We start from the raw sequence: 26,964 nt of genomic DNA, 5'->3' as shown, positions 1-26,964 counted from the left end.
GGTTATCAGCTTGATATCAGTATTGGATTTTTGGAGTTGGACAATATTGGGATATCGGTTAAAAAGTCATTATCGGACAACTCTAGATGCAACCCATTGAGAATGATGCAAATACCGTATGTGATTTGAAAACCCAGGTGAACAATGTCCCAGTTATACTACAAAAAGTCGGACAACTCGTCATACCCCGACCGCATCCCCTTACGCATCGTGCGGGCAGAGTCGGAGCTGTCCGCCCTGGAGAGGGCCTACCTGGGGGCCGTGGGGAAGGGCGACTACGCCACGGTGAAGGAGGCCCTGGAAGAAGCCGAGATCTACTTCCGCATCAACATCGACTGCGTGGACTCACTGGGACGCACGGCGTTACTCATCGCCATCGAGAACGAGAACCTTGAAATCGTGGAACTGCTGCTCAGCTACAACGTGCACGTGGGCGACGCCCTGCTGCACGCCATTCGCAAGGAGGTGGTGGGTGCCGTGGAGCTGCTGCTCAACCATAAGAAGCCCAGTGGTGAGAAACAGGTATTGTGATTTTTGTTTTTTTAACTGGGAAGTTTTAGTAGTCAGACAGACAGACAGACAGAAGAGCAATATCATCGGTTCTCATTAGGCGAGGAAACACCCTGTGAGGAAGAAACAAACTTTACTAATCGATAGGAAACAAAGAGGTTAATTTTAGAGCATTTACAGGTTACTTCCAATTGATTTGGAGTCACCTCCTATTCATTTGGGGACATTCTTGAGTCACTATCTGATTGGGAACCCAAAATCTACAGGAAGTGACCTGTAAGTGCCCCAAAATCAACAGGAAGTTACCCTTAACTGCCCAAAAAGGAGAAGGAAGTGGCCGAAAATCAACAGGAAATGACATGAAATGCCCCAAAATTAACTGGAAGTGAGCGAATATGAACAGAAAGTAATTCCGAAATTGCCCAAAATAAACAGGAAGTGACCCGATATCTACAGGAAGTCAGAGATGCCACAAAAATCAACAGGAAGTAGTTCTGGAATGCCTCAAAATCAACAGGAACTAGGCCCGAAATCCCCCCACATCAACAGAAATTAAACCTAAAATGTCCCCAAATCTGCCAAAAACATACACATTCATTTCTAATAGGCAAAATTTCCCATTCGTTTCCAATGGCCCTATTCACCAAAAATTTCAATTACACAAAAACTCTGATTGATTTCCAACCCATGTGACACAATATCAACAGGAAGTGACCCCTAAATGCCCCATAATCAGCAGAAAGTGACACTGTAATGCCTCAAAATCAACAGGAGGTTACCCAATATCTCCAGGTAGTGACCCTGAAACCCCCCCACATCAATAGGAAGTGACCCAATATGAGCATGAGATGATCCCGAAATGCCCCAAAATCTGCCCCCACCAAAAAAAAAAAAAAAAAAACACCCATTCATTTCTAATAGGCTAAATTTCCCATTCGTTTCCAATAGCCCTATTCACCAAAAAATCCAACAGCACAAAAATTCCACTCATTCCTATTGATTTCCAACCCAAGTAACTAAATATCAACAGGAAGTATTCCCTAAATGTCCCCAAATCAACAGATATTTACCCTGGAATGCCTCAAAATGAACAGGAAGTGACCCAATATGTACAGGAAGTGAACATGAAATGCCTCAAAATCAACAGGAAATGATGCTGAAACCCCCCAAATGAGCAGGAAGTGACCAATATGAATAGGAAGTTAAGCCAAAATTCCCCAAAAATCTGCCAAAAATATACCTATTCATTTCTACTTGGAAAAAATTCCCATTCATTTCCAATACCTCTTTTCGCCATTCATTTAAATAGCACAAAAGCTTCCATCCACTCCTAATGATATCCAACCTAAGTGACTCAATATCAGTGAGAAGTGACTTCTAAATGCCTCAAAACCATCAGGAAGTGACCCAATATGTACAGGAAGGGAACATGAAATGCCCCCAAATCAACAGGGAGTGACCCAATACGAACAGGAAGTGAACCCAAAATGCCCCAAAAAATTTCCAATTCGTTTCCAATTGCCTTATTCACCAAAAATTTCAATTGCACAAATACGTCCATTCACTCTTACTGATTTCCAACCCAAGTGACTCAATATCAACAGGAAATTACCCTCAAGTGACTCAAAATCAAGTGACCCAAAATGTACAGGAGGTGACACTGAAATCCCCCCATGTCAACAGGAAGTTACCCAATATGGACAGGAAGTGAACCCAAAATGCCCTCCAAAAATACCTATTCATTTCTAATGGGCAAAATTTCCCATTAATTTCAAATGAGCTCTATTAGCCATTCATTTAAATAGCAAAAAAAAAACTTCCATTAATTCCTATTGATTTCCAAACTAGCCTAACCTTACCAAGTTATCCCTAAATGCCCCAAAATCAACAGGAAGTGACCGCCAACTATTGATATCCAACCTCAGTGACACAATATCAACAAGAAGTGATCCCTAAATGCCCCAAAATCAACAGGAAGTGTCATGTCATTTCCTGTTTTATTTTGAAGGCTTCGACCTCCTCGTGTCTGCGTACTTGCCCTTCCTCTGGTCACCTAATCACCTATTGTTTCCACCTGTTCCCCATTTACCTCCTGTGTATATATTGCCTTAGTTTCCCTTGTCCAGTGCAGAAGTGTCTTTCTATTCAAGTAAGTCACAGCAGCCTTTTGTCATAGCTTTCATAGTAACCCTGTATATTTATTCTCCATTTGGAGCGCTTTGTGTTAGTAAATTTTGATCAGAGTAATCCTGACTTTGTCCTCTTTTTGGGAGCATTTTAGGTTGTTAACTTTCCTCCCTTTTGGAGTGCTTTTTTGTTTCTAGTCATCCTGACTCATTCCTCCGTTGGAGCGCTTTCTGTTTGTATTTTTCTCATCCCCGCATGTCAGCGGAAGAACCTGTGTTTTCAAAATAAAAGTTTTTGCCCGAAACTCTGCAACTGAGTCCACCTCGTCGTCTTAGTCTGACAGGAAGTAATCCTGAATTTCCCCCAAACCAAAGGGAAGTGACCCAATATGTACAGGAAAGGAACATGAAATTCCCCCAAATCAACAGGGAGTGACCCAATATCAACAGGAAGTGAACCCAAAATGCCCCAAAATCTACCCAAAAATATACCCATTCATTTTTAATGGGCAAAATTTCCAATTTATTTCCAATGGTCTTATTCAGCAAAGATTTCAATAGCACAAAAACGTCCATTCACTCCTATTGATTTCTAACTCAAGTGACGCAATATAAACAGGAAGTGACCCAATATATACAGGAAGTGAACATGAAATGTCCCCAAATCAACAGGAATTGACACTGAAATCCCTCCATATTAACAGGAAGTTACCCAATATGGACAGGAATCGAACCCGAAATGCCCCAAAATCCCCCCCCCCCAAAAAAATACCCATTCATTTCCAATAGGCAACATTTCCCATCCATTTCCAATAGCCCTATTCACCAAAAAATTCAATAGCACAAAAAAAAAAAAATCCATTCACTCTTATTGATTTCCAACCCAAGTGACTCAATATCAACAAGAAATTACCCTCAAGTGACTCAAAATCAACAGTAAGTGACCCAATATGTACAGGAAGTGAACCCAAAATGCCCCCCCAAAATACCCATTCATTTCTAATGGGCAAAATTTCCCATTAATTTCGAATTAGCTCTATTAGCCATTCATTTAAATAGAAAAAAAAAAATGTCCATTCATTCCTATTGATTTCCAACCTTTCCTAACCTTACCAAGTTATCCCTAAAGGCCCTATAATCATCAGGAAGAGACCAAATATGAACAGGAAGTAACCATGAAATGGCTCCAAATCAACAGGAAGTGACCCTGAAATGCCCCAAAATCAACAGAAAGTGACCCAAAATGTACAGGAATTGAACCCAAAATACCCCCAAATCAACAAGTTACCCAAAATTAACAAAAGGTTGCCCTGAAACGCCTCAAAATCAACAGGAAGTGACCCGATATACCAACCATAACAGCTAAGCTAGCATCGCAATTCATCAATCCAGAAATTGCATTTTCTAGTCTAATGTTGCAATTATTTTATGAATTTTAATGTCTTTGACAGTCATTAGCACTGAAACAAACTACCCGAACTCATTTTGATTGCCTTCTCAAATAATCCTACATAGACTACTGTATTTTATGACCATGTAAACATGGGTACTGCCAAAACAAAGATAAAATAGGCAATGCAAATTGGATGGGCGACCAAACTATGAGCCATTAAAAAGTCAGATTTTCATATTCGTCCTTCAAAATATAAATCATGCAAGGAGATGTCACTGCTGTAGATTAACCACGTGATGCTGAGTGGTTAGAAACAGGTACAGTTGGACGGTATGGGGACCATCATTCACACACAAACACTGCTCACCGTATAGTAGTAATTTATTTTCATGCTACTGTCGGACACAAATCGACAGCAGTAAATAACGGAACCAGGAGAACATATATATTGCAAGGCACGAAAATCTCAGCTATATTGCCGAAATCTGCAGTTTAGAGTGCTGCCTGAGAGAAGAGTGTTGTCTTCGGTCCAGTGGGACGGACATACGACACCAGCAGAGGCAACTCATTAGCTGCGCGTGAGCTTGTTATGAGGAAAGATGGTCAAAGGAGATGAAATTGGACCCTTTCTAACCGCATTTTCAGCAAACCAAGTGCTTGCTGCTTGACGTGTCTCGGCTAGTTGCTAAAGAGACGAACCCAGCACTGCAACGAACAGATGCTAGCAAAGCAGTATTATTTTAAAGTAGTTAGAAACAGAGTTCGTTACCCTAACATAACTCACTACAGAAATGAAACATCAGCCGTCCAAAGAACATAACCGTCCTTTAGTGGAGAAACATTTACTACCGTGAAATTAAAACCATCATATCACCGATTTTCCGTGGTCTATCGGTACCAAGTAAAAACTGGGGGATGGATTAAAACATGCGCTTCCTAGTACTCATGTTTAATGGTTAATTTTTTTAGGCACTTTAAAGACCCCTCGGGATTGAACACGCCGGCATTATCATAGGACTTTCGATACGTAGTACCGTATTGGCCCGAATATAAGACGACCCTGATTATAAGACGACCCCCTCTTTTTCAAGTTTGAAAAAAAAGACTTTTTGAACACCAAAATAATTTTTATACAGAAAATAATTATAGTACATCCGAAACTAATGATTATAACAATATATTTGAGAGAAAAAGCATGTTATTTTGCCTCATTCAAATCTTAATATCTGAACATTTAAGTACGTAAACTAAAGTGCAATCACATTCGTAAATGAATGGCTTCTGGTTTTTGAAATGTAAATAAACCAATCTATTGTGATAAAACAACAAAATTGCAATAATTGCATTAACCATCAAAGTGAAGTCTAACTGTAGTCTTGAAACAAATCTGAATAAGGAAAAACATTGCAATAAAATAATGCAAACTGGTTAAACTTGAGAGTAGCTGAGATCTATCATAACAGAACATTGCTTCAATGATATCTGGCGCCATCTAGCGTCGTGAATGGGTATAATGTCTAGACCGCGAACATAAGACGACCCCCTCTTTTTCAGTCTTATTTCAATGCAAAAAAAACACCGTCTTATATTCGGGCCAATACAGTAATAGTAATAGTCATATTTCAGTCATTTCAAAATGTGTTAGTAGTTTTCCTTGACGAAAACTCAAAATGTTTTCATCTGTAAAATTCAATCTTTAGTCAAAAAATAAATACATAATGAACCTTTGAGAAACGAGCGCATATTGTAGCGTCTAAAAGGACAACTTGGTGATAATAATAAACACGCAGCAGGAGTAAACACTACATCATTTTCAATGAATTATACTTACAGTGGTCTGAAAAGGAATCTGAACCTTTTGGAATTTCTCACATGTGATCTGATTATTGTCAAAATCACACAGATGAAAAACTGTCTGCTTCAACTAAAACCACCCAAACATTTATAGGTTTTCACATTTCAATGAGGATAGCATGCAAACAATGACAGAAGGGGGAAAAATAAGTAAGCGAACCATCTGCCTAAGCAGACTTAAAGAGCAATTGAAATTAATTTTTAACATACAATTTAAGTCAGGTGTGTCCCCAATCACTGATGAGTGGTTTAAAGCCACCCTGCCCACTATAAACCACACACCTGGTTTTCTGCTTTTACTAGAACCACCTAAACTAGGGCTGTCAAACAATTAAAATTTTTAATCGAGTTAATCACAGCTTAAAAATTAATTAATCGTAATTAGGGACGACCCAGGACATGCTGGAGAGATTATGTCTCTTGGCTGGCCTGGGAAGGCCTCGGAATCCCGCTGAAGGAGCCGGTTGAAGTGGCTGAGGAGAGGGAAGTCTGGGCTTCCCTGCTAAAGATGTTGCCCCCGCGACCCGATCCCGAGCAAGCGGTATGGGTACGGGTATGGGTAGGGTAGTCAGTGGCATTCCATTAGAAATGAAAGGGCAAGTTTTTGGCAAATTCTGGGGGAACCATAGGTTTTTGCCAAATTCTGTTCTTCGCCAAAAATTTGAAACCCCCGACCGTCCTGGAAATTTTGATGTGTAAATTTTCTGATTTGTTCAAAAATTGTAGGGCAAGTAGCGTTTTGACTTTATTTATTTATTTATTTATTTATTTAAAGACCTGTGTCTACGGGCGAATGGCACATTTTGGGGTATCATTCGTAAAATTCCCTGCATCGCTTGAAATATCTGGTCATTTCGATATTTGAACGGTGACAAGGCAAAGCCCCATCTAACTAAACCCACCTGGATGCCATGAACTGCATGTAAAAAAAAAAAAATGTTGCCCGAGATTTTAAGACAACACTTGCCATGCTAAATACTAACGGAACGAAGGCTATGCTAATGCTACAAGTTACATTTAGTGCGTGATGATCACTCGGCATAGACATTCTAAGGCTGAAGCAACATTGCGGATTTCTCTTGCCAAGATAAGAAAACAAATCTCCCCATGTGTTTCAAAACAAGCTAGCCTGCAGACACCGCTAATTGGCAGATGTTACATGAGGGACACAATCAAGCGCTATTATACTGCAGGCTATCTTAAACATATCATATGAAAATGTCACATATTGTGAGAATATGACGGACAATATGGCGCCTTTTCGTCTCGTTACGTTTTAGTCTCCTGAGACACGTTTTCAACAATGCTGCTAATTGAAGTCTTTGTCCTTCCTTCAAGCTCCCCCCTACCCTGCTAGACAAACTGTTTTCGGACTTCACCCCAGACATCACCCCGATCATCCTGGCGGCCCACACCAACAACTACGAGATCATCAAACTCCTCGTGCAGCGAGGAGTCTCCATACCTCAGCCGCACGCCGTGCTGTGCGACTGCCTGGAATGCGTGCTGAGTTTGGACGTCGACGGCCTACGCCACTCGCACTCCCGACTCAACATTTACAAGGCGCTGGCCAGCCCCTCGCTCATCGCCCTCTCCAGCGAAGACCCGTTCCTCACGGCCTTTCAGCTGAGCTGGGAACTCAAGGAGCTTAGCAGGGTGGAAAACGAGTTCAAGAAAGAGTACGAGGAGCTGTCGCATACGTGTAAACAATTCGCGAAGGACCTCTTGGACCAGACCAGGAGCTCCAAGGAGCTGGAGATTATCCTGAACTACCGTGATGACATCAACCCACTGTTGGATGAGAACGCTAACGATCTGGCGCGGGTAAAATTGGCTATCAAATACTGCCAAAAAGAGGTAAGTGCCATTAAGAATTTAGAAAGTTTCCATTCAATTTTCGGATTCTTCCATTCACAAATTTACAGGGACATTGACAGAAATAAAATAAATTTAAGCAATCTGTTTCGCACCAGATACTATCAAGTAAACATGACCATTACATAGCATTTAAGCCAGCGGACTTTTGCTACGCAAGTTAGCCAGATGTTGTAAACATTAGCATTATATAGCATTTAAGCTTGCAATATTTTGCTATGTACGTTAGCCAGTTGTTGTAAACATTAGCATTCTATAGCATTTAAGCTAGCAAACGTTTGCTATGCAAGTTTGCCAATTGTTGTAAACATTAGCATTAGAGATGCACGATAATATCGGTCACCGATAATTATCGGCCGATAATGGCAATTATGACGTCACACAGATAATCCAGATAAAACGAAATTCAACCGATAATGCAATCCAATAATTATATAATTGAATAAGCCTCCAAATGTGCGCAATCAACAGTTTTGTCCAATTCTGCTAGTTTTAAGGAGGTGTTTTTGCAGTGTAGTAATGTAATATATGTTAGGAATGGTTTACTTTTAAAGGCATTTTTGTGCAACTAGGGTGTTTACTCTCTAATTGTTGCCAAAAGCTTACCATTACACAACGTCATTGCCATTGTTTAGTTGTTGGAATTTACTACTTGTTCACATTTGATGTGGAAAAAAATTTTTTTTTGCATTACATTTTTGCACAGTAACATTTGATCTTTGTATACTTTAAATTTTTACATACATATTTGAATAGAATTATCGGCGTGACATTATCGGTTATCGGGTGGAAGGGGCAGGAAATGATCAGTTATCGATATCGGTTGAAAAATGTATTATCGTGCATCACTAATTAGCATTGTATAGCATTTACGCTAGCTGAGTTTTGCTATGAAATTTAGCCAAATGTAACAATGCAACAATTGGCTAAATTGCATAGCAAAGGTCACCTAGCTTAAATGCTATATGATGCTAATGTTTACCAGATCATTTCTGGTGTGCATGAGAAACAATCTGGTAAACGTAAGCAAGATATAGCATTTAAGGTAGCGGACTCTTGCTATGCAATTTAGCCAATTGTTGTAAACATTAGCATTATATAGCATTTAAGATAGCGGACTCTTGCTATGCAAGTTAGCCAATTGTTGTAAACATTAGCATTGTATAGCATTTAAGCTAGGGGACCTTTGCTATGCAATTTAGCCAAATATAACAATGCAACAATTGGCTAAATTGCATAGCAAAGGTCAACTAGCTTAAATGCTATATGATGCTAATGTTTACCAGATCATTTCTGGTGTGCATGAGAAACAATCTGGTAAACATAAGCAAGATATAGCATTTGAGCTAGAAGAGGCTTGCTATGCAAGTTAGCCAATTGTTGTAAACATTAGCATTATATGGCATTTAAGCTAGCAGACCTTTGCTATGCAAGTTGGCCAATTGGAACAATGGAACAATTAGCTTTCAGTTATTAAATGTTTTTATTTTAAAGATGTCCCGCTCGATCGGGTCCGATCACGTCATTTTCAAAGTATCGGAATCGGCAAAAAAATATCGGGCATGCCTTTTTTTAATATATATGTATTTTTTAATTAGATCGTCTTCTATTTGTATTTAACGTTACAGACAAAATGTCTTACACTCATCCAGAGTAGTTTTGGCTTAAAGTAGGGCTATCAAATTTATCGCGTTAACGGCGGTAATTATTATTTTTTTAATTAATCACGTTACTATATTTAAAGCAATTAACGCATGCGCTGCACGACGTACTCATGCATTGTCGCTTTCAAATTATAATAGCGCCGTTTTACTTATATATAGGGCTAAGAAGCAGCGTAAAATGAGTAAAGTGAATTTTGGCAGTCTTTGGAGCATTTTTTTAATTGGCTAAAGCCTCTCTCAACAATTAGAAATATCGTGGAGAGATCTTTTTTTCTTAGCACCCTATGTTATTTCCTAACGCAGAGAAGATATATCAATTGGTGCCACTACGCACAGTCATGGTTCCACTTCCCATCATGCATTTGGGCAGAACAGTTAAATGGCTACAGTATCAGAAAGCTCAACAAAAAAACTAGATGGCAATATTTAGTCACAATATACAAAGTCACATTTATCCTTGAAGAATTACAAGTCTTTCTATCCGTGGATCCCTCTCACAGAAAGAATGTTAATAATGTAAATGCCACCTTGAGGATTTATTGTCATAATAAACAAATACAGTACTTATGTACTGTATGTTGAATGTATATATTCATCCGAGTTTTATTCATTTTTTTCTTAATGCATTGCCAAAATGTATATGATCGGGAAAAATGATCGGGAATGATTGGAATTGAATCGGGAGCAAAAAATAAGCAATCAGATCGGGAAATATCGGGATTGGCAGATACTCAAACTAAAACGATCGGGATCGGATCGGGAGCAAAAAAAACATGATCGGAACAACCCTAATTATTTTATATGATTGTCCAGATACAAACACCAATGACAAGCATAATGTTTTGCTGATAACCACAAAGAGTCATTTTTGCCACACGAAGATCAAAAGTAAACACTCATCAGGCCCAATCTGGGAACGTCAGTTTAAACACTATCCTGAGATTGGATGAATTTCCAGTTCTGTCCCAAAGATGGATTAAATACTGGAAAAAAAATGACTGTAAAATGTTATATTTCACCTTAAAAGAAAGTAAATGCTTCCTTTAAAGATTTAGTCCAAGGACAAAATGATCAACAATGTGGCCTCGCGACAACAAGATGAGCCACAAATGGCTGGAAATGGTCCGAGTTGTCCTCGGGGAATTTTGGCCAGCTCGTAATTGCGAGGCTGCTCCTTAATGTAATGCATTAGTCTTGGACCTCGGTCCCATGGCAACAGAATTATTGGGTGATAATGACAACGTGACAGTTATTTCCCTGAAATGAATCATATTTTAATCATTTGATGGACATGGTATAGAGTGGCTGCAAGTCAAAGACCTGGCAACCACGGAAATAGAGCAGTAGGTGGGTCTAACACTTTTCTATATGGTGGAGATCCCAGGCCAGGGTGGCAGTTACAGGGGTGGGGAGTTCAATTTTCCAGTCCTGGGCCGCCCCCTCTGGGAGTTCTCCTGCTTCCACCTTCCTCTCTTGGACGGTGGCATGTCACAGTTGGTAGCTGGAGTTGTCCTTGGAACGAAGGGTCAGCGGTTCGATTCCCAGCTACAACTGACCAACGTCGAAATGCCCTTGGGCAAGGATTTGCCCCCAATGGGTTGGTAGAGCCCTGGTGTGTGCTTGAAAGGATAAATGTGTGCTAATGTAAAGCACTTTGGGTATGGTAACCATGTAGATAAATAAGTATTGTCCTTTAGTCTCTTCACGGCGCAGATGTCTGGCTTAACGCCAGCGGGGTGTTGCCCCACCCAGGTGGGGATCCTTTCCCGGACGTAGTGACCCGCGGTGTTTAGCGATGGTTGGGGGGTTGACTAGGTGTCCATGTGGGGCGGTGGTGCATCCCCTCGTCCTTTCCCTGAGGACTGGTTCATGAGGGCACGGTTGGTCCGCATTGCCTGCAGTAAGTCAAATCCTTTCCCAGTGAGGGTTGGACTCCACCAAGGTTGCGCTTCTATTCGTAATTTTTACGGACAGAATTTCTAGGCGCAGCCAAAAAATTGATGGGGTCCAGTTTGATGGCCTTAGTGTTTAGTATTGCATCTCTGCATTTTGCAGATGATGTGGAGCTGTGGTTCCACCAACTCTCACTGGAGCGGTTCGAAGCCAAGTGTGAAGTTTTCGGGATGAAGATAAGCACCTCCAAATATGAGACTGTGGTCCTCAATCAGAAAAGGGTGGCGTGCCCTCTCCGGGTCGGGGATGAGATCCTGCCCCAAGTCGAGGAGTTCAAGTATTTTTGGGGTCTTGTAGGAGGTAGCGGGAGATCGACAGGAGGATTAGTACAGCGTCTGTAGTGATGCGAACTCTGTACCGGTCCGTTGTGGTGAAGAGGGAGACGAGCAAAAAGGTGAAGCTCTTAATTGACTAGTCAATCTACGACCTACCCTCACCTATGCTCACGAGCTGTGGGTCGTGACTTAAAGAACAAGATCTCTGATACTAGTGGCCAAAATGAGTTTCCTTCGCAGGGTGTCAGGGCTCTCCCTTCGAGATCATCCGGGAGTGACTCAGGGTCGAGCCGCTACTGCTCCGCGTTGAGAGGAGCCAGCTGAGGTGGCTTGGGCATCGAGTTCGGATGACCTGGACGCCTCCCTGGAGAGGTGTTCCGGTCATGTCCAACTGGCAGGAGGCCTCGGGGGTTACCCAGAACACGCTGGAGAGACTAAGTCTCTCAGCTGGCTTGGGAATGCCTTGGGATCCGGCCGGAAGAGCTGGTTGAAGTGCTAAACTGCTAACTGCTAAAGCTGCTGCCCCTGCCACCCGACCCCGGATTAAGTGAAGGATAATGGATGAATGAATTCTTTGATAAATTAACACTGGGTACACCAGGATTAGCGGTCAGGTAGCAAAGAATTAGATGTCAACATCTCCATACCTACAGGTGATCTTTATAATACTGGGTTCCCCACCTCACATGGCTCCACCCAATCTAATCACATCACCTTTTAACTCACTTTCCCTCATCTTACTTTTCGATGAACAAGCCCCTCCCACATGGTGTCCACGGGTAAATATAATTAACACCACTACAGGTAGCACAGGCGTTTAATAATGTATTTTTTTTGTTTTTGTTGTTGTTTGTTGTTCCCGTCTGTCTGTTTACCTTCCTTTCTGTCCTTCCTGTTCGCTACTCCCTCCTAATAAATAAAACATATTGACAATGGGATTTAAATCTTTTAGAAAAATCTCTTTTGCAAGGCGTGGCGGCTTTTATTTTGGTGTGGCTGTGCGCCATGATCTTTTATTTGTAGGGGAAACCCTGTATGTTTTGTTGTTGTTTGTTCTTCTCTTTTCTGCTTCCTTACTTTCGGTCCTTCCTGTTCGCTGCTTCCTCCTAATAAATAAAACATATTGAAAACAACCACAATGGGAGTATATCGAACTCCCATGTGATACAATACTACCTTTCAGACCACAAAGACACTCAGATTCCTAATCTCCGTGTCTAAACAGCTGGACAGGACAGGTAACAAAAATATGTCAGACATAGTGGCTATACTTCATACGTTAAACAGTTTTTCACAAATTTTTGGCTACTTCAATTTTATATTAAAGACATCAGCATAAACTTTTGAAAGGTTGCTAGTGTGGTTTTTTCCCACTGAATGGATCCACATTGGTTACAGACAAGCTACAGACCATTACGAGCACTTAGCAGTTGTCCACAAAATCTCTTCCTGCTTTTGAGAGTTTTTGTCAACAATGTCAAACACCGTCGGGCAGATTCCAATCGTCACGTAATCCAAATTAATCCTCAAATCGATGTCGTGCAGCGAGGCGCTGTGGCAACAGGCAATTTGACCACTCCCGAGACAAGATGGGGAAACTTTAAAGGGATTCGGTATGGAAAGATGACCTCACCGACCTCCCCCATTATGGAGTGAATCCATTTGGATGTAATGAGGTTAAACTGAAATCAACTTCCATCACCAGCAAAAGACGGCTCGCAGATGTTTTTATCGAGTCTTAGAGAGCAGAGGATAAGATTTGAACATTTCTTCGAAAAATTGGATCATCAATCTTGTCACGATAATTTGTAATCCAAAAGTTTATCGATATCTTCCATTCGACTATTGTCTATGTTAGCTCACTGGCTGCTCATTTTGAAAGGATTGGACGTCGACCACCGTCAATGGCATTGGAACCAGAGCATTCACAGCTTGCCTTCCTGGTTTGGCGGCATTTATACATCTCTTCGTGTTCATTTTAGGGCTTTTATAAATTACTTCCTGTTGATTTTGGGGCATTTACAGGTAGCTTCCTGTGGATTTTGGGTTACTGAACAGGAAATGGCTCAAGAATGTCCACAAATTAATAGGAAGTGAGCCAAAGTTTACAGGAAATGTGGAGAAATGCCCCAAAATTAACAGGAAGTGACCTGAAAAAGCCACAAAAGGAAACTTCTTGAGTTGTTTCCTTTTCAGTAACCAAAAATGAACAGGAAGTGACCTGTAGGCGCCCAAAATCAACAGGAAGTGACTAAAAAATCAACAAGAAATGACATGAAATGCCCCCAAATCAACAGGAAATGACCTGTGAATGCGTCAAAATCAACAGGAAATGACCAAAAATCAACCAGAAATGACGTGAAATGCCCCAAAATCAACAGAATGTGACCAAAAATCAACAGGAAATGACCTGTAAATGCCTCAAAAGGAACAGGAAGTGACCGAAAATCAAAAGGAAATGACCCAAATGGAACATTATATTGTCACTTTATTTTCACTAACTCAAATCAACAGGAAGTGACCTGTAAATGCACCATAATTAACAGGAAGTGACCTGTAAATGCCTCAAAAGGAATAGGACGTGACCAAAAATCAATAGGAAGTGATGCGAAATGCCCCAAAAGGAACGTTCTCGAGTCACCTCCTTTTCAGTAACCCAAAATCAACAGGAAGTGACCTGTAAGTGTCCCAAAATCAACAGGAAGTGACTAAAAATCAACAAGAAATGACATGAAATGCCCCCAAACCAACAGGAAATGACCTGTGAATGCGTCAAAATCAACAGGAAATGACCAAAAATCAACCAGAAATGACGTGAAATGCCCCAAAATGAACAGGAAGTGACTTGTAAATGCCCTAAAAGTAACATTCTCTTGTCACGTCCTTTTCAGTAACACCAAATCATGAGGAAGTGACCTGCAAATGCCCCAAAATCAACAGAAAAATGAACCGTAAATGCCTCAAAAAGAACAGCAAATGACCAAAAATCAACAGGAAGTGACATGAAATGCCCCGAAATTAACAGGAAGTGACCTGTAAAAGCCCCTAAAGGAAAATTCTTGAGTTATTTCCTTTTTAGTAACCAAAAATGTACATGAAGTGACCTTTAAATGCCCCAAAATCAACAGGAAGTGACCAAAAATCAACAGGAAATGATGTGAAATGACCCAAAAGGTACATTATATTGTCACTTCATTTTCACTAACTCATAATCAACAGGAAGTGACCTGTAAATGCACCAAAATCAACAGGAAGTGACCCGTAAATACCCCAAAATGTACAGGAAGTGACCTGTAAATGCCTCAAAAGGAATAGGACGTGACCAAAAATCAATAGGAAGTGATGCGAAATGCCCCAAAAGGAACATTCTCGAGTCACCTCCTTTTCAGTAACCCAAAATCAACAGGAAGTGACCTGTAAGTGTCCCAAAATCAACAGGAAATCACCTATAAATGCGTCAAAATCAACAGGAAATGACCAAAAATCAACTAGAACTGACGTGAAATGCCCCAAAATGAACAGAAAGTGACTTGTAAATGCCCCAAAAGTAACATTCTCGAGTCACTTCCCTCTCAGTAACCACAAATCATCTGGAAGTGACCTGTAAATACCCCAAAATCAGCAGGAAATGAACCGTAAATGCCTCAAAAAGAACAGGAAATGACCGAAAATGAACAGGAAGTGACATGAAATGCCCAGAAATTAACGGGAAGAGACCTGTATAAGGAACATTATAGAGTCACTTCATTTTCAGTAACCCTAAATCAACAGGATGTGACCTGTAAATGCCCCAAAATCAACAGGAAGTGGCCCATAAATGTCCCAAAATGAATAGAGGGGACCGAAAATCAATAGGAAATGATCTGTAAATGTCCCAAAAGGGACATTCTCGAGTCATTTCCTTTTCAATAACCCCAAATCATCAGGAAGTGACCTGTAAATGCCCCGAAAGGAAACTTCTCAAGTGATTTCTTTTTCAGTAACCCAAAATCAACAGGAATTGACCTGTAAATGCCCCCAAATCAACAGGAAGTGACCTGTAAATGCCCCAAAAGGAATATCCTCGGGCCACTTCCTTTTCAGTAACCCAAAATCATCATAAACAGACCTGTAAATGCCCCAAAATCAACAGGAAGTGACTCGTAAAGTCCGAAAAATCACTAGGAAATGACTCGTAAATGGAAGAATCAAAGAATCAAGGAAGTGACAAAAAGCAACAAGAAATGATGGGAAATGCCCCAAAATCAACAGTAAGTGACCTGTAAATGCCCCAAAAGGAAAATTCTCAAGTCACTTCCTTTTAAGTAACCCAAAATCATCAGGAAGTTACCTTTAAATGCCCCAAAATCTACAGGAAGTAACCACAAATCTGCGAGCCCCAGGGTTGAGGTAGGGGGTTGCGCCTCCGTCCCCTTGGCCTGGCTCTCCAGGGCTGCGGCAGCAACGGCAGGGTCGTTGGTGTGGCCTCATGGGGCCTAGAGTGGGGCTGTTGTCCCCTACAGGAGGGGTGGGTATCCCCTGGTCTCCGACGCTCGGTGTGGCGCCTGTCCGGGGTGCGGGGTGGGTGCTGGGGCAGTGGGGAGGAGGTGTGGGTGGCGGCGGGGGTGCTGGGGGCGGTCTGGGGTGGGGGTGGATCGGGGCCCTGGTGCTTCTCCCGCCCTGCGGCCAGTGTTTAGGCCGGATGGGGCTGCGCCTGCGGGAGCCTGCCTCTTAATTCACGCACACTTCATTTCGCATTGTAAATAGCTATCACCTTGGCACCTAAATACTCATTCATAATTCCAGGGAGACTCGGAACGGGGCTGTACAGTCCCAGGCCGGCTCCTCCTCGATTTTAATGCACCACACACCGAGGTTGTGGGAGGGATGGGACCTGTTGGGAGCGGGGTTACCTCACAGTTGCCTCCTCGTGGCAGGCGCCGCCATTCCGGCATTTCATTTAACGCACCACATAGGTCATACTCCACAGAGGAGCTTCGGCATTGGGTGGTGGGACAGATGGCTGGGTAGAATCTCCATGCGGCGTTCCCACTGCCCTAAACCGGGCTATCCTATTTTAATGCATACACAGCACTACCCTCCCCACACAGTCCTATCACGGTGTTGAGTAATGGCTGCCAGTCGGGGACCTGGCAGCCACAGTAATAGGGTGGTAGGTGGGTCCCACACTTTTTCTCTATGGCATGGCTCCCGGGGCGCGGCCTCCCGTATGGTTGGCCTGCCGGCTGCGGGGTTGTGGCTCCGGTCCCGCGCCGCCCCGCGCACCTTAGCCGGACGCTGGTTGGGTGCTGGCGGACTGGCTGGTTATCGCCTGCTCCGGTGGGGGGTACTGCCCTGCACTGGACTCGGTGGCCCGTTGGGCGTCCCGCGATGTGCCATGCCTGTCGGGGGGCTGCGGCGGTGGCTCGTGGGCCAAGTAGGCAGGCGGGCATGGGTGGCGCGCCCCTTGAAGGCCAGTTCATGGGGGCACGGATGGCCCGAGGCACCACCCTGAATCCTGGGGGGAATGATGACGGCTCCTTTGCTGGGCTGCTGGAGAAGGCATGGGCTGCGCTGGCTTTTCGCTGCCCCAAAGGGAACATTCTCAAGTCGCTTTCTTTTCAGTTACCCAAAATCATCAGGAAGTGACCTATAAATGCCCCCAAATCAACAAGGAAGTTATGGAAAATCAACAGGAATTTGCTTGGCCCTGGCTACAGTCGACGTCCAATCTGTTATAAGTTAGAGGGATGGCAGCAAATGACCGAATGCAGGTTTTAATAGCGTTAAAATTTAAGAGAAGTCATCAATGTCTTTGCTTCATTCACAGTTTGTGGCCCAGCCCAACTGTCAGCAGCTGCTAGCGTCCCGTTGGTACGATGAGATCCCGGGCTGGAGGAGGCGTCATTGGGCGGTCAAGCTCATCACATGTATCCTCATCGGCTTCCTCTTTCCACTCTTGTCCCTCTTTTACTTGATCGCGCCCAAAAGCCGTTACGGCTTGTTCATCCGCAAGCCTTTCATCAAGTTCATTTGTCACGCGGCTTCCTACTTGACGTTCCTGTTCCTGCTCCTGCTGGCGTCGCAGCACATCGAAGCCCCGCAGCGGGACTTTCAGGGACCGGCGCCGACCGTGGTGGAGTGGATGATTCTACCTTGGGTCATCGGTAAAGTTCTTTCATGATGGTTTTCCTTCGCGGTACGATAATAATCCAGCTGTTTGCTTCCGTTTTGAAGGATTCATCTGGACCGAGATCAAGCAGATGTGGGACAGCGGTTTCCAAGACTATATGGACGACTGGTGGAACATTATGGACTTCATTATGAACGCGCTGTATCTCGCAACCATCTCTCTGAAGATTGTTGCCTATGCAAAGGTACTTTGAACGCTCTGATTGAGCCTTGTTTACATTATACAAATGAATTTTTGATCAGACTTTATTCTGGCACTTGAGAGATCTGGGGTTTTTTGGGGCATGTGGCATTTTTAAGGCAATGCACGTCCATGCCATTGATGAATACCCATTCAAAATGAATGGAAAATTTGGACGTTCATAGCTGTCAATGGCATAGCCTGACTTAGGTGCCAGTTGAATGTCATTGCGCTGTAATGGTAGGTGTATGATCAAAAATCACAGCCACACGTTTTTCTGCCATTTAAAATGAATGGAAAATTTGGACGAGCATAGCAAAAATGCGATATGCCCCAAAAAAGCCACATACCAAAAAAAAAAAAAAAAAAAAATTTAAAAGCCAAATACAAAAATCCATTTTTCCACATAAAAAAATAATAAAACACGTGACAAAATCCATTTGGCCACATACACAAAAAAAATATATATGCCACATGCCAAAATCCATTTTGCCACATGACCAGACAATGCCAAATGGCAAAAAACATGCCTCTTGCCAAAATCCATTTTGATACATACCACAAAATATCGCCACATGGCAAAAAAATTGCCTCTTGCCAAAATCCGTTTTACCACATACCCAAAAAAAAAAAAGCCACATGCTAAAATATATTTTGCCACATGCCCAAACAATGCCACATGGCAAAAAAAATGCTCTTGCCAAAATCCATTTTGATACATACCAAAAAATATCGCCACATGGCAAAAAAAATGCCTCTTGCCAAAATCCATTTTGCCACATGCCAAAAAAATTGCCACATGCCAAAATACATTTTGCCACATGCCCAAACAATGCCACATGGCAAAAAAAACAAAAAAAGCCTCTTGCCAAAAGCAATTTTTCCACATACCCAAATATATCGCCATATGGCAAAATAATGCCACATGCAAAAATCCACTTTGACAAATACAAAAAAAAAATACCACATGCCAAAATCCATTTTGCCACTTGGCAAAATCAATTTTGCCACATGCCAAAAAAATGCCATTTTTTCCATACACCCAATAAATGCCACATGCCAAAATCCATTTTGCCACATACCAAAAAAAGCCACATGCCTAAATACATTTTGCCACATGGCAAAATCAATTTTGCCCCATGCCAAAAAAAAAAAAATGCCACATGGCAAAAAAAATGCCTCTTGCCAAAATCCATTTTTCCACATACCAGAAAAAATGGCACATGGCAAAAATAATGCCACATGCTAAAATCCATTTCGTCACAAGGCAAAAAAAAAATGCCACATGCCAAAATCTATTTTGCCACATTAAAAAAGTGCCATATGCCAAAATACATTTTGCAACAACCAAAAAAATGCCACATGCCAAATACCACTTTTCGTTCTTTGCTCTGCTGCACTATTTTGTGTTTGTGAACAGAACATTCACAAATAAAGGTGTGACAATACATCGAATATATTGCGATACTTTGTTGCCCAAAAGGTTATTGATATGCTCCTGCCAAGAATCGATATATCGTTTGAAAAAGGTGACTGTTTCGAAAAAATAAAAATAAAAATCTTCCATTAGATTGATGTCTACGTTAGCTCACTGGACAGGACATCCGGTTCATTTTGACTGGATTGGACGTCTAGCGCCATCAACGGCACTGAAACCATAGCATTCACAGCTTTTTTAGGTCTCTTCCTGTTCATTTGTAGGGAATTTACAGGTTACTTCCTGTTGATTTGGAGTCACTTACTATTCATTTGGGGACATTCTTGAGTCACGTTCTTTTCAGTAACCCAAAATCAACAAGAAGTGACTCAATATCAACAGGAAGTTGAGTGAGCCTTGTGTCGTAAATAGTATCGTATCGTGAGCTACTCAGAGGTTGTGTTTTATTTCTCTTGCAGTACAGCGGACAGAAACCCCGACGCAATTGGGAAACGTGGCACCCGACTCTAATAGCCGAAGCTCTGTTCGCCATCGCTAACATCTTCAGCTCCTTGCGCCTCATCTGCCTTTTCACCGCCAATTCCCACCTGGGCCCCTTGCAAATCTCCCTTGGTCGTATGCTCCTCGACATCCTCAAGTTCCTTTTCATCTACTGTCTGGTGCTGCTAGCCTTCGCCAACGGCCTCAACCAGCTTTACTATTACTACGAAACTGACATGGGCAGCAACTGCACGGGTATTCGTTGCATGCAGCAAAACAACGCTTTTTCAACGTAAGTTTCAAAGGAAACTTTATCACAGTTGTTTTTTTTTTCATAGCAAATCGCTCACACGTAACTCCAAAAACTGTAGCTGTAAACTTATTTACAAATGCATACACAAATATATATTAGCTGAAACAACTTACAGTCTTGTGTGGGCCAAACCAGAGCGCAGCTGTCCTTTATTCATGTTAGACAAGTGTTTAAGCACCTCTGTCAGTCCAGCCAGACCCAACGCTGCCACCAGAGGGCAGTGTATCCTCCATCAATAAACAAAATATGATACTTTGGACTTTTTGTTAGTTATTTTAAGATTTAAAGCGTTGATTCCGACTTGCGTGGAAATTCAGTTTATGTCGCATCTATACAACGAATACAACAGACATTATGGCCCACAATAATCAAGGGGACGTTGGCGTCCCCGATTGTACACACGGAGTGTAAAGAGTTAAACGGTTATTCCGACTTACGCAGCAATTAGGTTTACCTCGCCAGCATAGGAACGGAACTCGTTCCTAACCCAAGGATTACATGTACTAGCCAAAAATTACGTTTTTATAACTAGTACAACAGACGCGAAGGCCCACAGAAATCAAAGGGACGCTGGCGTCCCCAATTGTATACGCGGAGTGTAAAGGGTTCATTCAAATTTATGTGGCAATTAGGTTTACGTCGCCAGTGAAGGAACGGAACTTGTTCGTAACACGGGACTACTACTAACCAAAAATGACATCTTTATAACGAGTACAACAGTTGTTTTGGCCCACAGTAATCGCGTCCCCAATTGTACATGAGTAGTGTAAAGAGTTAAATGGTTATTCCGACTTACGCGGCAATTAGGTTTACTTCGCCAGTGTAGGAATGGAACTCGTTCCTAACCCGTGGATTGCTTGTACTAGCCAAATATTACGTTTTTATAACTAGTACAACAGACGTTAAGGCCCACAGAAATCAAGGGGACGCTGGCGTCCCCGATTGTACACACGGAGTGTAAAGAGTTAAACGGTTATTCCGACTTACGCAGCAATTAGGTTTACTTCGCCAGCGTAGGAACGGAACTCGTTCCTAACCCAAGGATTACATGTACTAGCCAAAAATTACGTTTTTATAACTAGTACAACAGACGCGAAGGCCCACAGAAATCAAAATGACGCTGGCGTCCCCAATTGGTCCCCAATTGTATACGCGGAGTGTAAAGGGTTGATCCAAACTTATGTGGCAATTCGTTTTACGTCGCCAGTGAAGGAACGGAACTTTTTCGTAACCTGGGACTACTACTAGCCATAAATGATGTCTTTATAACTAGTTCAACAGTTGTTTTGCCCCACAGTAATTGCGTCCCCAATTGTACATGCGGAGTGTAAAGAGTTAAATGGTTATTCCGACTTACGCGGCAATTAGGTTTACTTCGCCAGTGTAGGAACGGAACTCGTTCCTAACCCGTGGATTACATGTACTAGCCAAAAAGTACGTTTTTATAACTAGTACAACAGACGTTAAGGCCCACAGAAATCAAAGGGACGCTGGCGTCCTCAAATTGTACAGCGTGGAGTGTAAAGAGTTCAAGGGTTAATTTCGACTTAGGCGGCAATTAGGTTTACTTCGCCAGCAAAGGAACAGAACTCGTTCCTAACCCGTGGATTACATGTACTAGCCAAAAATTACGTTTTTATAACTAGTACAACAGACGTTAAGGCCCACAGAAATCAAAGGGACGCTGGCATCCCAAATTGTATATGCGGAGTGTAAAGGGTTGATTCCAATTTATGTGGCAATTCGTTTTACGTCGCCAGTGAAGGAACGACGGAACCCGTTCGTAACACGGGACTACTACTAACCAAAAATGACGTCTTTATAATGAGTACAACAGTTGTTTTGGCCCACAGTAATCGCGTCCCCAATTGTACATGAGTAGTGTAAAGAGTTAAATAGTTATTCCGACTTACACGGCAATTAGGTTTACTTCGCCAGTGTAGGAACGGAACTCATTCCTAACCTGTGGATTACATGTACTCGCCAAAAATTACATTTTTGTAACTAGTACAACAGACGTTAAGGCCCACAGAAATCAAAGAGACGCTGGCGTCCCCAAATTGTACAATGTGAAGTGTAAAGAGTTCAAGGGTTAATTTCGACATATGCGGTAATTCGGTTTACGTCGCCAGCATAGGAACGAAACTCGTTCGTAACCCGGAGATTACAAGTACCGGCCATAACTCACGTCTTTATAACAAGTACAACAGACATTATGGCTCACAGAAATCAAGGAGACGCCGGCGTCCCCATTTGTACACGCGGAGTGTAAAGGGTTCAAGGGTTAATTCCAATTCATGCGGAAATTTGGTTTACGTCGCCAGCATAGGAACGAAATTTATTCGTAACCCGGGGATTACATGTACTGTACAAAATGACGTTTTTAGAACGAGTACAACAGACGTTATGGCCCACAGAAATCAAAGTGTACGCCGGCGTCCCCGATTGTACAGCACGGAGTGTAAACCTGTGATGAGTGACTACCTGCGATCAATAACTTTGTCATTCAGCAGGGCCAACGGATGTACTTTTATTTGCTTTTCCAGGTTATTCGAAACGCTTCAGTCATTGTTCTGGTCCGTGTTCGGCCTCATCTCCCTCTACGTGACGCGAGTAAAGCCGGACCACGAATTCACTATGTTTGTCGGAACCACCATGTTCGGCACGTACAACATCATCTCTTTGGTCGTGCTGCTGAACATGCTCATTGCCATGATGAACAACTCGTACCAGCACATCGCCGTGAGTGGCCCGTTCTATTGTTTTGCCTTCTTCGGCAAACGCCTGGTGTTTTCTTTTCAAGGACCATGCGGACATCGAGTGGAAATTTGCCAGGACTAAATTATGGATGAGCTACTTTGAAGAGGGTGGAACTTTGCCATCGCCATTCAATATCATACCCAGTCCCAAGTCTTTTTATTATCTGACGGGATGGATAAAAGCACGTGTGTTTCGGAGGCCAAGTTTAAAAAGACTTGAGACTTTTGAAAGTTTGGGGGTAAGTTTTTTGCGTGAATTTTCCTAGATATGTTTGTATTCTCATCGTGACTCATTGCCCTAGGTGAAAGTGTAGCTTGGAGTAGTGATGTTCCTTCTAACGCTGGTATTTCTGATAGATTTGCATGTAATGCAAAAAAAAAAAAAAAAAAAAAAGCCAAAAAAATTCCCATTCATTTCTAATGGGCAAAATTTCACCATTGATTTCCTATGGCTGTATTTGCCAACCATTCATTTCAATACCACAAAAAAAATCAATTCACTTCTATTGATTTCTAACCCAACTAACTCAAAATCTACAGGAACTGACACCTAAATGCCCAAAAACCAACAGGAAGTGACCCTGAAATGCCCCAAAATGTACAGGAAGTGATCCAATATGTATAGCAAATGAACCCGAAATGCCCCCAAAACAAGAAAAAAAAAAAAAGCAACAGGAAGTGACCTAAAATCAACTGGAATTGCCCAATGAACAGGAAGTAACCCAGAAAGGCCACATTAACAGGAAATTACCAAACGTCTACAGGAAATGCCTCAAAACTAACAGGAAGTGACTCCGGAATGACCCAAAATCAACAGGAACTGATCCAATATGTATAATAAATGAACCCGAAATGCCCCCAAATCTACAAGAAGTGACCCAAAAATCAACAGGAAGTTACCCCAAATCAACAGGAAGTGACCCAAAATCAACTGGAATTGGCAAAGGAACAGGAAGTAACCCAGAAATGCCACATTAACAGGAAATGATCAAACGTACAGGAAATGACCCCAACCTTACAGGAAGTGACCCCGGAATGCATCAAAATTAATAGGAAGTAACCCAATATGTACAGTAAATGAACCCAAAATGCCCCAAAACCAGCAAGAAGTGACCCCAAAATCAACAGGAATTGCCCAACGAACAGGAAGTAACCCAGAAATGCCACATTAACAGTAATTGACCCAACATGTACAGGAAGTGACCCAAAATTTACAGGAAGTGACCCAGAAATGCCCCAAAATCAACAGGAATATATCCAGTATTTATAGTAAATGAACCCGAAATGACCCCAAACCAACAAGAAGTGAACGTAAAATCAACAGGAAGTTACCCAAAATCAAAAGGAAGTGATCCAAAATCAACTGGACTTGCCCAACGAACAGGAAGTGATCCAACATGTATAGTAGATGAACCCGAAATGTCCCCATACCAACAAGAACTGACCCCAAAATCAACAGGAATTGACCCAAAATCAACTGGAATTGCCCACTGAACAGAAAGTAACCCAGAAATAACACATTAACAGGAATTGACCAAGAATGTACAGGAAGTGACCCAAAATTTACAGGAAGTGACCCTGAAATGCCCCAAAATCAACAGGAAGTGATCCAATATGTATAGTAAATGAACCCGAAATGCCCCAAAACCAGCAAGAAGTGAACCCAAAATCACCTGGAATAGCCTAACGAACAGGAAGTTACCCAGAAATGCCAAAATTGGAAATTACCAAATATCTACAGGAAATAACCCAAAACCTATAAGAAGTGACCCTGAAATGCCCTAAAATCAACAGGAAGTGATCCAATATGTATGATAAATGAACCCAAAATGCCCCTAAACCGACAAGAAGTGACCCCAAAATCAACAGGAAGTTACCCAAAATCATCAGGAGGTGACCCAAAATCAACTGGAATTGCCCAACGAACAGGAAGCAACTCAGAAATGCCACATTAAACAGGAAATAACCAGATATGTACAGGAAATGACCCAGAAATGCCCTAAAATAAACAGGAAGTGACACCTAAATGCCAAAAACTCAACAGGAAGTGACCCTAAAATGACCTATAATCAACAGGAAGTGAATGTGTGCAAGTGCAACTTGTCCACATGTTTTTTGTGGTCCGGATGCCTCCTGGACACCTCCTTGGAGAGGTGTTCCTGGCATGTCCCTCCGGCGGGAGGCCCCGGGGACAACCCAGGATACGCTGGAGAGACTATGTCTCTCGGCTGGTCTGGGAACGCCTTGGTATCCTGCCGCAGGAGCTGGTTGAAGTGGCTGGGGAGAGGGAAGTCTGGGCTTCCCTGCAAAAACTGCTGCTCCCACGACCCGACCCCGGATTAAGCGGAGGATGGATGGATGGATGGATGGATGGATGGATGGATGGATGGATGGATGGATGGATGGATGGATGGATGGATGGATGGATGGATGGATGGATGGATGGATGGACACTGGGAAGATCAGTACCTCCAAATCCACGGTCCTCAGTCGGAAAAGGGTGGCGTGCCCTCTCCGGGTCGGAGTGGAGGAGTTTAAGTATCTTGAGGTCTTGTTCACAAGTGAGGGTAGGAGGGAGCGGGAGATCGACAGGCGGATCAGTGCGGCATCTGCAGCAATGCGGACCCTGTACCTGTCTGTTCTGGTGAAGAAGGAGCTATGCAAAAAGGCCAAGCTCTTGATTTTCCAGTTGATCTACGTTCCTACCCTCACCTATGGTCAAGAGATATGGATTGTGGCCGAAAGAACAAGATCCTGCATACAAGCGGCCGAAATGACGTTCCTCCGCAGGGTGTCCGGGCTCTCCCTTAGAGATAGTCATCCGGGAGAGATTCAGTGTTGAGCCGCTACTCCTCCGCCTTGACAGGAGCTAGTTGAGGTGGCTCGTGCATCTGGTATGGATGCCTCCCTGGAGAGGTGTTCCGGACATGTCCCAGCGGAGGGAGGCCCCGGGGACGATCCAGGACATTCTGGAGAGACTATGTCTCTAGGCTGGCCTGGGAACGCCTTGAGATCCCGCCGGAGGAGCTGGTTGAAGTGGCTGGGGAGAGGGAAGTCTGGGCTTCCTTGCTAAAGCTGCTGCTCCCGTGGCCCGATGCTGGTAAATTATTTTGACTTTATCTTCTCTAATTTGTGCATTCACAGAGACGTGCTGCAGACAATGTGAGACTAAACAATGAGTATCAGGTAAGATTATCTCAAAATAGTTGGTTGTGCTGACACACGGGTCCGTGGTGCTCAAAACCGAACCTCAGATGACTACCCACCTCTGTCGAAAAGAATCTGTTTCTCAACATTACTCTAAACTTTGCAGGAGGTTTTGAGGAACCTGGTCAAGCGCTACGTAGCGGCAATGATCAGAGACGCCAAGACAGAAGAAGGCTTGACCGAAGAAAACTTTAAGGTAGCGCAACCACTAAACTCCAACCATTCCGGCTTCTTTATTTGCTGCGGTTTAAACGATTTCCCTTCATGGTCCACAGGAGCTCAAGCAGGACATCTCCAGCTTTCGCTACGAGGTGCTAGGAATGATGAAGACCAAATCCCAAGGCCGAGGCTCGGGGATAGTAGCGAGTTCCCCTTTTGCTTACCAGGGCAACACCTTCAAATATTCCCCGAAATGTTACGCGGAAGAGTCCCCACAGAGGCTGGAGGTGTTTCACCTGAACCGACCGAGCAGAATTCCCGGCACGAGCAACAGCCCGACCGATAGGTACTTCGATTACGGCGGTCAGCAGAGACGCCTCAAACAGCCGTCTCAGAACTGCGCCGAAACCAAGCAGTCCTCGGAGAAAGTGGGAAAGACTTTGCAAACCGGCGGAGGACGAAATCTAGAGCTTAAAAGTCCGAGGGTGATCGTGGAAGTGGCGCAAGATGTGGAGGAAGAGGCTAAGGAGAAGGAAAGTTCATGTCAACGGTACACCGCGGGACAATAATGACTGAAAAAACAGGCATTTGTCTGTGTCCACGAAT

The 26,964-nt window shown here is 42.9% G+C and overlaps 1 protein-coding gene across 1 annotated transcript; it reads left to right on the top strand.

Moving 5' to 3' along the window:
• LOC130917474 (short transient receptor potential channel 4-like) lies at positions 1-26,964 on the top strand. Its single transcript, XM_057838919.1, has 10 exons — positions 1-522; positions 7,222-7,740; positions 17,460-17,796; positions 17,867-18,006; positions 19,899-20,212; positions 22,780-22,975; positions 23,037-23,231; positions 26,137-26,178; positions 26,306-26,395; positions 26,475-26,964. The coding sequence occupies exons 1-10, from the start codon at positions 145-147 to the stop codon at positions 26,925-26,927; spliced, it is 2,664 nt and encodes an 887-aa protein (XP_057694902.1). The 5' UTR covers positions 1-144; the 3' UTR covers positions 26,928-26,964.

Source organism: Corythoichthys intestinalis, chromosome 6 (assembly GCF_030265065.1).
Source record: "Corythoichthys intestinalis isolate RoL2023-P3 chromosome 6, ASM3026506v1, whole genome shotgun sequence".
Classification (NCBI taxonomy): Eukaryota; Metazoa; Chordata; class Actinopteri; order Syngnathiformes; family Syngnathidae; genus Corythoichthys; species Corythoichthys intestinalis.
Note: the sequence above shows the minus strand (reverse complement) of the source record. Positions and strands in the feature narration are given on the sequence as shown.